This window comes from Astatotilapia calliptera, chromosome 15 (genome assembly GCF_900246225.1).
Source record: "Astatotilapia calliptera chromosome 15, fAstCal1.2, whole genome shotgun sequence".
Classification (NCBI taxonomy): Eukaryota; Metazoa; Chordata; class Actinopteri; order Cichliformes; family Cichlidae; genus Astatotilapia; species Astatotilapia calliptera.
This window is the reverse complement of record NC_039316.1, coordinates 12,617,475-12,629,682: the sequence shown is the minus strand read 5'-3', so window position 1 is coordinate 12,629,682 and position 12,208 is coordinate 12,617,475. Positions and strand designations below refer to the sequence as shown.

The following is a 12,208-nucleotide window of genomic DNA, read 5'->3' as shown; positions in this document are numbered from 1 at the left end:
ATCGTCAGATCAGATTATTAGGACAGGATCAGCTGCAGAGTTGAACATGTGGACTATGGACATATGACTTTATCACCTGGCTGATTTTCTTTAGGCTGCTCCCTTATTCACAAGCTTTACATTTGATCTGGCAGATTTATTTTAATTTTAAAAACCTAATGCCCTCTTGACGCAACCCCAAAAAGGATCTGGGTCCCCTCCCGGAATCGAACCAGGGATCTTTTGTTTATCAGGCAAATGTGTGCTTTTCACAAGACTGTTTTTGTCCGTTTGATAATGCAGATCAACACTGAGCCGAGGCCAGGTAAAGTGTGTTTACTCAGGGAAAGAGAAGAACATAACAGAGGCAGCTATGGTTCACAAAGAGTTCATACTCTTTGTCAAATAATCCACCTCCAGCTGATAACATGTAGCCCTGACCCCCTCCACCCCTTCCACCCTCCTTAGCTACCGCAGCACACAGAAACCAGGTGCCATGTCATATTACGAATATAGCAATATAGCAGCTACTGACTGAATGAAAGGCAAACAAGAGACCTTTGAATACATCGCCCCCTCAGAACAATGCATTCTTTCTCTATTACTCCATACTAATCAAAAGGGAAGGGTGTGAAAGGAGCCAAGCAGACATGACATACACGCACAGTATGCAGGAATCAGGTACCATGTAATGAAAAGGAAAGTGCCCATCAAAGTATAAATAAGACACAGGTTTGGCATTATCAATAATAATAATCATTCACAATTAAGTATCAATACACACACACACACACACACTCACAAAAACATATTTTAAAGCTGGGTTTTACCTTTTTGTCCAGTTTTAGCCAAGTGTGGTAACCTTTGCCGTCCACATACTGAAGCCCGAAGTACCAAATTTCACGCAAGCCAATGGTTTTTACCACCTGCACAGAGAAACAGAAAGCACTCAGATTTAGCAGAGCTACAACAGCTATTCCTTTTATCGCCTAACGCACTACAACAGAAATCTTTTTGTAGCTTAATAACATTTTTATTATCTGGATGTGACACAAAGTTTTTCATTTTCAGAAAAATACAAAGATCGTGGCCTTCATGCCTTGTAATTTTCCACATAATCACACTAACTTGTAATTTTTCTCCTCTCACAATGACGAGTTGTGAAAAGGCCTTTGAAGGATTTTCAACCTTTGGCAAAGTCTATACAATCTATCCTTAAGATGACATACTCAGGTACCACAGTAATCTGGTGGACAGCCCTCATAGTATTACACATTCTCAGGCTTTAGTTAATGAAGTTAGACACTGCCAGGACAAACAAAGGTACGCTCTTAAATGCTACATGTTTGATCCCTCTGGCCACATAAGATCCTGGGCATGAACCACTGTAAAACCATTCACTGTATTCTTACTGGTCTCTGAGGATCCCTGAGGAACATTTTCTTTTAAATCACAAAAAACACAGTTAAGACAATAAGTAAATCGCCACAACAATAACTGGAAAATATCATTTTTGCAGCAAAACAAGACTCTTTTGATTAAATGCAACACTTAGCTAAATCCACAATGTTTTTCTCTTCTTGATAGATATCAACAAGTCCCTGAATGAAAGAAGACTGGCTTTGTTTTAGACCTTTAGATGGATTGTATTTAGTGCAGCAGCAACAAGACGAGAGCCTGGAATAAGAGAGCAAGAGCACTTCAGCCTGCATCTCACCTGTAGTGAAACTCATAAGGCTTGAGAAAACAATCGGTCCTTTCATGGTGCTTTTAGATTTGGGGTCCACAGACTGAGAGGGAGAGATACCAGAAGGAACAGCGACACATATACCTAAATGTGCTTCTGTTTCACATTCAGTTGAAGAAATCCCTGATACCACTTTGCCGTTGAAGTAATCCGTATAAGCTTACCAACAACATTGTGGTTCGCCTAAAAAAATTAACTAGCTTCCAAAATATGCTGTACAAGTTACGGACACCTGCTGACAAAGGATTTTGAAAATAATACAGTTCATTAGAGGTGGATTAAATCTGAACCCGGGGACACGGTTTTAGTGGACTGACTTCGCAGCAGGGTGATTTGGCAGGTTGCCTCGACTTTAATGGGTTGCTGCTAGTTTACCTCAATATTCGTCAAGAGCTCTGAAACCCAAGTGTACCACTTATTCCCTCCGAGTAAAACATTCCAGTTAGAAACTTAGCTTCAAGGTTTTTGGAAATTCAATTTAAGCCTTTTGATTACATTTTTAATATTAAACAAAATCCTATATGGTCACAATACCTTACTGTTAAAACTATAAAGTAAAACCAGTAAGACAGATATAGGGTTAAGGTGGTAGAAAATGAATTAATAGACTGAATCCCTTGACTATTTGTTTAAGTTTTAGCAATGGCTTAGACTCGATTGTGAGATAATAAGCTTCATCATCACTGTAACATTACATTACTGAAGTCCTGTATTGAAGTCTCTCAGCGTTTTAACTATCACTGTCTTGGTATTGGTGGAGTCAATCTGACAAACAAACCAAAGACACTACATGCTTATCACAACAGTGGCCCACCCTAAAGCACACCCTGCTTTACTGCACTATTTGACTCCGATGGGATCATCATTCACAAAAACAAACATTGGATTATATTTACTGAAACTAACAACTGAGACCACAAACTCACAAGGAAAGTGTTTACTGAAGTTAATCGTCAACTGAGTTAAAGGGTAGCTTTTCATAGACTTTAATGTAGCTGGACTACTTTTTGAAACCAGTGGAGTCGCCCCCTGTGGGCCACTAGAGAGAATGCAGGTTTAAGGCAGGCACACCCAAACAAGAGGCCTTCCTCACGTGCAGTGCACTGCAGAAAACAAGACACTTTCCCTAGTTCTCAGTACTGCAAATACTCTGTGTGGTTTAAGGAATTGTCTGTCCTCACCTTGCTAGCACTAAAGTCTTATGAAATCTGCTTATATATTTGCTACTAGTTAGGCAGCACTAACTGAAAACTCTTTATTTTGCTAATGATCAGCCTGATTCTCATCCAGAATGAGAATTTCTCATTTTCTTTCAGAGAATGTGTTACGTCCTACCTGCCAGACAGGATATTCACATAACTCAATTTTTACCCAGGAAGCTCTCTGTTAGCACTTTGTCAAGTTTATATCTTTAAGTTACACTGAAATGAAGCATCGTAAAGCAGGTGATCCGCAGTATGGGGCTAACACTGAATCCCAGAATCCCAGCTTTAGTTATGAGGCTGTAATGTCTCCTAATGTTTCTGTCCGTAGCAAAAATGACAAAATGTTTCAGACTTTTAAATTAATGACTATTACCTTACATATGAGCCTTTTTCCAGTGCTGAATTGAATGCCTTTTGGCTAACCTGTGGATGGTTTTACTAAAAAATTCTTGATGACATTACCCAGTATGAATAAGTTAATTTTCATACATAAAACCAAAGAGGCCAAAGAGGCAACCAGGACAGCTCTGCATTTTTCTGGCAATGATTAAGAAAAGAGGGGGAAAACACCTGTGAAATATTTAGCAGTCAGGTTAACGCTAAAAGCCATCAGACATTGAGTGAAAGTCTCTCCTACTGGTTTATGGGAGCTCAGGCCTTGTGGTAAAAGGCAGGAATGCCACTGGCCTGAAAAAGCATTACTCACTGGATCCCCCAGGCAGACTGATCCAGAGTCTTCCAGTGACTGAGGCGGGGAAGGGAGAGGTTTCCCCCCCCAAACAAGGACCGACCACGACAAAGGTGGAGTGTGCCCTGAGGTGGGATTGCCGGTTCGAGGCAAATGACAATGACTATGACCAAGGGAGTGTTGAAAATCCAGAGTTGCTCATTTTAATAACTAAGAATAGCTCTACCATAACACAACCACAAACATCCCACATTGGAACATGTTACCTCTCTTGACAAGGAACTCAGCAATGTTTTTGTATGAATCTTTGACGTGTGAGCTTGGGTGCCACATTGTTCTGCTGCCACCTGTCAGACATATTTCTTGGACTTGGATTCGGTTCAACACATTGCTGAACTGTTTAAAAACGTTGCCATGATTTCAGCTGCTTCACAGCAATTGCCCCTCCAGCTTTTAACTGATCCAAACCAGTTCTACAGAGCTGAAGCTGAAAATCTGTCGAAACCACACCGACGCAGGAGAAAGTATCTGGAGGCCGAACGTGGCCAGATTTAACTAACCACTGCTACTACTGTAAAATGCAGTGGCAGTGATTTTCCTAACTGTGGCTTAAGGCAAAACGAAAAGAAGCAGAAGTCACATGGAAGTGAAACCGTATGAGGGTGTGTAGGGGAGTGGCAGGCGTTTCTCCTTAACAGCAGCATGACAAGGACGAAGGCTATGATCAGCGCTGACCACACGGGCCACGCCAGGCCTCACATTTGCACTGGGAATGAGCTCACTGTTGTTACTCAGCATTTCCGAAGCTGCTGAACTCTATGAGGGTACTTCTGTTTTCTGTTGCCAACTGCTTTCAAGGCTTTCAAAAATATATATATATTTTTTTTTAAATCAGGCACAAACAGACTTCAGGGCCAAGGAATTTCCAAAGTTACTGTCACACATTTAAACCTGGAGGCACAGTGAACGGTTGCTCAAAGCTTTGGAGATAATTTCCCATGCTTGGAGTAGCAAATTGTATTGATGATAAAAATAGAGCATTGTGAACTGTCTCTGGCACTCACAGAGAGAGAATGATTATCTGTGGCACACCCTACTTACAGCCATTGTAACAAGTAGGCGAATAAAGAGAGGTCAACATCAGGGTCTTTAGTTCATCTTTACTTCTACAAAACTAGTGACGATGCCTCTGCTATTTGAAAATTTGTTATGAACTGATCAGTTACATGCAAGTAATTCATACACCACTTTACACGAGACATCAAACATGACCATTTTTGAATCTGGAAGTTTTTGTTGTGATTTTTTAGGTCAATACTACACTTAACATGACTGCATTCAAATGTCTTTGACTAAAAAAAAAAAAAAATCAATCCACAGTCGGCTTTACTTTGCTATTGAAAAACAAGTTAAACAGGAAGTGGCTAAAACAATGCCTTCCCTCCCCCGGTGCTGTCGTAAAAGCCACAGAGGAGCTCATACTAATGACTCGTCATCTACATTTGGATCTTTGCTACAGAGTTTCACAATGGCGTCATAAGCAACAGGAAAGTGAAAATTAAAATGGTCTTCTTTAGTAAGGCAGGTGACCAGTAATAGCAACAAGAAACAAAGCCAGATGCTATGATTACGTAATGTCATTCACCGTAGTGGGTAAAAATATCAAACTGACTTACATCAACACTCAACTCGCCCCTGATGGAAGACTACAGAAACATAAATCTGAGGTTAAATGCCAGCACAATTAAGCTGTAAGGCTTTGCAGAAGAATGAAGCAATCAGTAATAATTTACAGTCAGTGAAGACCACCGTTCACTAGACAGCTACAGTCACAACAGGTAAATGTTTACTTCACTGTGACCACACCTTTCACTCTGCACTGACACTGTGTAACCACCCACACAGACTTCATTCACCACTTTAAGCCATAAACCATCAAGTTGATTGACATATTCATCAAGTTTCATGTTTGCTTCATCTTAAGCGTTACATTCAGCTGTTGTTCTTCATCACCGGAAACTTTTAATAACAGTCCCTGATGCTGAAAAGGAGTCTTTAAGGAAAAAGATCCTGCAATCTGGTCTGTGCTGGACAGCTTTTCAGGCCCAGAAGTAATGACTGGAAAGTCACAACAGCCCAGTTTACTGGTGCAATAATACAGGTCACAGCAGTTTGAAAATTAATCTAAATGCAATTCTTTCTGGAAAGGAAACTTGATTTGACAAATATTTTGATTTATAATGTGCAGTAACTTAAGTAAAGATTGAAACATTGTGAATTGAGTAAGTGCATGCACTGAAAACATGTTGGTAATTAGTTGTTTTATTGCCAGCAAATAAAAGCAAAGAAATCCCCTGTCAGAGACAATCATTACAGTATGAACATTAAATGTTAGCTGAAGCCAGGAACTGCTGCATAAACACTGTAAGCAACAGGAAGCAGCTAGCAAAACTCAACAAAATCTCCCAAAAACACATCTTTTAATTCTTTTATTTATTTGGGTAAGGGACATGAGGCCTCAGGAGGAAGAATGGGAACAGTGAGATTTTGACACTCAGTATGCAAGCACTTAGTCTTCAGTCACACAGTCTTAGAGACCAGTCAGTGACCCCTGGCAACCTTCAATCACTGGGGGGAAAAGGTGGTTACTAACAGATTGCCACGGTCACTTGTACTTACCTGTGTCATAATTTGTGTCAGATAATTTTCCTCCATCCCACTCTAACCCTTATATCCTCTTCTGTCACAACTCTACGTGTCCTCCTTCAGTACATACATAAACCTCCTCTGCAGTGCTCCTCTTTCTTCCTGCCAAGCAGCTCCTTACTTAGCATCTTTGTCCAGTATATCCACTATCCTTTCTCAGCATGATTCCTAATTTTGTGCCAAACTATATTCACCACCTTGGCTAAAAGATTCAAAGACTTTATATCAAAATAAATCCCAAATTGTTAACTTTTCCACATAATATTGTTTCCAAAGTCTTTAAAAATTTTTAAAAGGCCAACACTGATGCCACAGTCAAGTACAGAGGTGATATGCACTTTACCTGGTCAAACAGCTGCTTGCCGGTGGTGCTGGGCTGGATGGCAAATTCCAGCTCAGCGTCCATGGTGGTGACGCGAACATTGACCTGCAGAAAAACATGAGAAAAAAAGTACAAATGCTGACCCAGAGACACAGAGGGGTGCTTATAGGTAAAAAAAACCAAACAAAAAAAACACCAAGGTAAATCATACTAAACTGCTGCAGAACATAGCTGCAATGTGTGTGTTTATGTGTGTGTCAGTGTGTGTTTGGTAAGGGGGGTGTATTTGCAGAGTAAACAGAAGGGGCTCTGCTTTCTCAGAGACAGACCAGCTGATTGAAGGGAACTGTGCTGCAAAACTGGAGGTGTTATTGATTAAAATATGCAGTGACGAGTCCAACTCATGAAAGTAAGATTAGATATCATAAGCACAGCTTACACCAGTTTCCCAAGCTAATAATGGCACAATGTATGTTATTCTGGATGGTTCAACTGAAGGAACTCCATTCACTCAGTCCTATTCAAAACTTCAGAGTCTTTCACTTCTCTGGTTAATGACTGATCACAGTGACCTGTGCTTACAAAAAGAGGAGGTCCATCGTACTGAAACCTGCTCTACAGGCCCAGAAGTTAATGTCCACTCACAGCCATCCACCCCGGTGATTAACGTGCAGAATCATTTCAAACAATATGACTGCCGTGCCTAATGAAAACTGACGTCAAGTGTGTCTCATAATGGAGAGAAACGGTATTCTGTATTGTCGGTTTGGTTAGTAATCAGTAAGCACGATATGAAATTTACACAAAGACCATGCAACAATGCACAAATATTTACAGTGGCTGCTTTGAGGTAACCCACATACTGAACCTCTTTTCTGTGGCTATAATGTCAACCGTCTCTGGTATTTGGGGGGGTTATGAAAAGGCACAGATACTCAGGGTATTGACTGAGCTTATTAATGCCCAGTGAAAACGATACAAAGAGGTTAGTGGACACAGAGTGAGGAGAGAGAAAGGCCTCCAGTGACATCTTTCATCTCCAGTCCATTGTGAACTACACTGAGCCTCAGCGGTGAACAAACTGAATGACGCCCACTGGAAAAGGGATATCTGGGCCGGAGCAGCGATGAATGTGGTGACTCAGAGGGCCGCTGATTCCCATGAAGCTTTGCGGACTGATCAACTAACTGTTACACGCAAATCCTCCAGGGAAGGCAAATCCAATCACAGCAGTGCATGGAAAAGCACCTCACCGCTGTGCCCTTCAGGATATTGTAAGAGCACAGCAGTCAAGTCAGTGGATATTCAAAATGCCCCATTTACTGCCCCAGTCTGCTGCTCCTGTCAAGTCAGGTTAGCCAGTAAACTCACATGACATTAAAACCCAGCAGCAACAAAGCAAACTCTGCTTTACCAACAAAATAAAAACAATGGAGCACTGAGCTCAACCCTCTAATGGCACATGTGCGTACAATTTGAAAGGTTTTGAGTCATTCGCCCAATTAAGCAACCCCTACCCGCTTCAAGTCACAGCTTGGAAGTTGGAGAAGGAGGGGAAGCACTGCATTTACTTTACACAGCAAAACAAAGCTCTCCTTTCAGTTGCAGTGCCCCAGTAGCCTCCAATATCACCATCTACATCCCAGAGGAGAAGGATTACCTACCACAAAAACTTCACCAGAATCGCTCAGAAACGGCTCTATTAAGTATTATTTTTTAGGTTTCTTCTTTTTAAATTACTGTTCTCTAGCGCTTACAGTTTGAGGTGTTACAAATACAGTTACAGATGTAACAGTTACAGATGGAGCATCTAGAAGGAAAAACACACACACACCCTAACCAGAAGAGAATGGAATATATGAATATGTGTAGGAGACAAGCCAGTGGAAACCAGTGAGTGAGTGATATCTGATCTCAAACTAAGTTCTCCAACGGTAACTCACAATAAACTGAGGCCATTCACAGCGGTAAAGAAAACATGACACATATGCTAAAAATACACCAGGCAAGGACCCAGAGTTCCACAAAGAGCAACTTTAGTCAGAGGAAAGTCCAGCAGTTCATATTAACCATTTATACCCCAGCCTCATATTAATACCGGACTTCAAGATTTTAGTAACAGAAGCTCTATTTCCTAAACCCACTGTAACAGCACAGGTTATGCAAATCACTCCTAGAGGAAGATGCACCGCGGTGGTAGCTATGAAACATTAACAAGCAATCCGAGCTCTATGGCAACACAGATTATTAAGCAGTGAGAGCCAAAACATGGTAACAAGTGCACATGATCTCATGGTCAGAATTAAATGAGGCGATCAGACCGCAATGTGGTGCATAAAGTACCTGAAATCAACTCATTCCACTCCCTTTCACGCTTCAGTCCCCTATTGCCTCCTTGCTACCTAGTTATTTCTACCCAATCACTGAAGACCAACATATCTGCCTGAATCTAAAGATGTTTTATGCTGACACTGAAGTGCATCCATACCAAAATACTAGTTTAGCAAGGGTTAAGAATGAAGTAAAAAAAAAACATTGTGATGTCAGAGAATACAGTTTTATCACTGTGTTAATTCACTCATGGTACTCAATGGACCAAGAAACCACTGTTTCAACTGTTGGGAGTGAAAAGGTCTCTACAAGCAAATGTAGAAGGCATTAAATCTGGAAGTGAAAATAAATGACCAGCCTGGATTAAGGCTCACAAGTGGAATCTTTGCACAGAGCCAGGCTGCCTGTTCCTTCCAGTTTCCAGTCTTTATGTTAAAGCAGTCTCCTAGATCTTCTTTATTAACTCCATCTGCACAAGATGTTGTATGGTTACACTGGGTGTGTGTGTGTTTTAAGGAACAGGCTGGAGGTAATCTTTAGAAAAAGATAGATTAAATTATCTTTTTCTAATCAGGTTAGACACTCATTGCAAGAAAGGTTACTGTAACAGCAATTTGCTTTCACTATTGTTTTTCTTCCTAGAGTGCCATTTCCAAATCTAACATGAAATTGAGACCCTTTAAATTTAGAGGCCTGACTGACTTGGTTATTCCAGTTTCCAAAGTCTATGCGTACATAACCCCTCCCAGCTCTGTATAACCACGAGATTTGATTAACATTCCTTTGGATGTTTCAGTGGCAAGTTTAAGAAGTTTCTTAAACTACTGGGCATCACCTCAGTAGTTAAACTGTGAATAGGCTACGGTGCATTCTTCGGTGATGACCATTCAATATTTAACCTCTGCATAATTTGCATGGCTTTACAAGAGTCTGGTACAAAGGGAGTCACCATGGCAATATACCAATAAATGACTGCAGCACAGACGGAGAGAGAGAGAACAGGCCAGCTCGTTCTGTCAACATTTAACACAAGTAACTAAAGAATGAGACTTCAAGGACTTGTAACCACTTTGGGATTGGTGAATCACGCCTGGAGGGTGTTCCTCATATGATTGAGTAATCAATTATTTAAAAGGAACAAATAGCAACAATGGGACTGGACATGAGAAGAAAACACCCATCCACAGTGATGCCAGCCACGCCTTGTGTTGATTTTGTCACAGGGCTGTGATCCTGAGGAAATTCTGGGAGCACTGAGGTTTACTTTGGATAACGTGCAATTCAGAGGGGTGAACAGGAGACCTCGCTGCTCGCGCAAATCTGCAATGAAGTCCTGCCCCACAGTGATAAAACACATGGCAGGAATGATTGGTATCACACCCATCATCGGAACTCTAACAGTTGCAGAGTGCCTGTAGGTTTCTCTCTCAGTTTGATTCACATTTAAGGCAAGTCTGCATTTTTGATCCTTTGCTGCTTGACTGTGACTTCACATTTACATTTCCTGACTGTTTCACAGCAGACGGATGGTTAGATGATTTTGGTGAGTTTTTGTGAATTATTACACATAAGAGCTGAATCTTTGGATCTATGTCTATGGTTTTGGCACAGATTTTTTTTACACCCATTTATCATGGGGTTGGGACCATTAGTAGGAGCTTATGACACCCCTGAGGCTTGGTTTGTGTCCCTTTCTGGTTTCTCAGGATCATTAGCTAAAATGAAATATACCTTCACATTTGTTCATTAGGGCTTTCCTAAATGTTTTTAGACTTAATTTTGTGTCTTTGAAATAAAGAAATCTGTTAAATTGACACAAAAGGTGCATTTTTCATGAAGAAGAGACAAAAACTACCAGCTTTAACTGTCATTTCTCAAACAAAAATGTGTGTCTAGGGGAAGAAAAAGGGATTTTTGAAACTGCACAGACTGATGATTAAGTAAGAAAATCTTCAACTGACTAATAGATGATGAAATTAAACAGGCTGAATGTAACATAAGGCTCATCTGACTCTCGCTGTGGGTTTTGTTTCCCAGCTTTCCCCACCCACAGCATCGAAAGAAGAGATTTACTAAAAAAACAGTGTCCTACTGACATTTACTCATGCCATGTCTGAAAGACTGGGCGAATCATGAGGCCACACACTGAATTAGTCTTTAGGATAAACTTTTTAGGAAGAAAAAAAAGGCCTTGTGACTTCTTGGTATCGTGGAAAAAAATACTCTGACATGATTTTCTAAAAAGGCTGTTTTGTGTCAACTGGACTCCGTGTGCTGCTGCTGCTAACAAGACAGCAATGATGTCATTTCCACAGTGACGCTCATGACAACCCTGAGGCATTTCTAAACAAACCGACAAATGTTTAGTGATGCTCATCTGGGCTCCAGTCATTGTCATCCCTATATGAATCTGTTTAACAGCAACCTGTCACCATAATAACACAAAATGCACAACTGCACCTATTTCTGATACTGTTTGCCTTTTTCCCATTGAGATACTTTCAAACTGTGAGTTTGACTTGCATGAGTTACTCATGCAAACAACTTGGCTTAATTTATCTTTCTGACACTTTCTATACGGAGAAAAATATTGACATAGGCTTTAATCTAATACATTTCCATAACAAAGAGGTATAGATACAGGACGAGCCATGTGCCACTGTACAGTATGTAAGAGCTCGGGTGGGGCAAAGTGAGTCAGGAGTAATTGAAGGCTAAAAACCTGTTCACATATACATGGTAACTACATAAAATACAGTTTATATAGACAGCAAGTCACTTTTTTTTGCCAGTTTTCCACCCAACATCTGCATTCAAAGACTTTCCACCCTTATCCAGTAAAAGCATATAGCTATTAAAAATATAGATCTACCCACTTAAACAGCAACCACATTTAAAATTAAACACTGTTCACACTTATCTTTCATGCAAAAATAAATGGAGAACAATAATAAAGATGTAAGACATTGAATTTTTTCAGTGGCATTCTCCTTTAACATGACTACCGTATTTTTACATGAGCTAATAATCTCATAAAGCTCTACTGTCATAATAATAGTGTCGCTATAACCACATTTTTATGAGATTCGCATAATACAAAAATAATAAAACCATTTCTTTATATATTTTTCCGAATAGGATTAGACAGATTTGAGAGCGTGGTAATCGCTACCTGCTGTGATTCAGTTAATACAATCTACCTGTCACAGAACTACAGAGTGAAATTATAC

General features: G+C 40.4%; 1 protein-coding gene across 2 annotated transcripts in view; it reads right to left on the bottom strand.

Annotated features, from left to right (window-relative positions):
• Positions 1–12,208, bottom strand: part of ezrb (ezrin b) — a 33,199-nt gene that overhangs the window by 19,241 nt on the left and 1,750 nt on the right. For both annotated transcript variants that reach the window (XM_026142795.1, XM_026142796.1), the window contains 2 exons: positions 6,669–6,752; positions 810–905 (listed from right to left, as the gene is read on the bottom strand). In XM_026142795.1, coding sequence (XP_025998580.1) covers positions 810–905; positions 6,669–6,752 — 180 coding nt within the window. The remainder of the gene's footprint in view (positions 1–809; positions 906–6,668; positions 6,753–12,208) is intronic.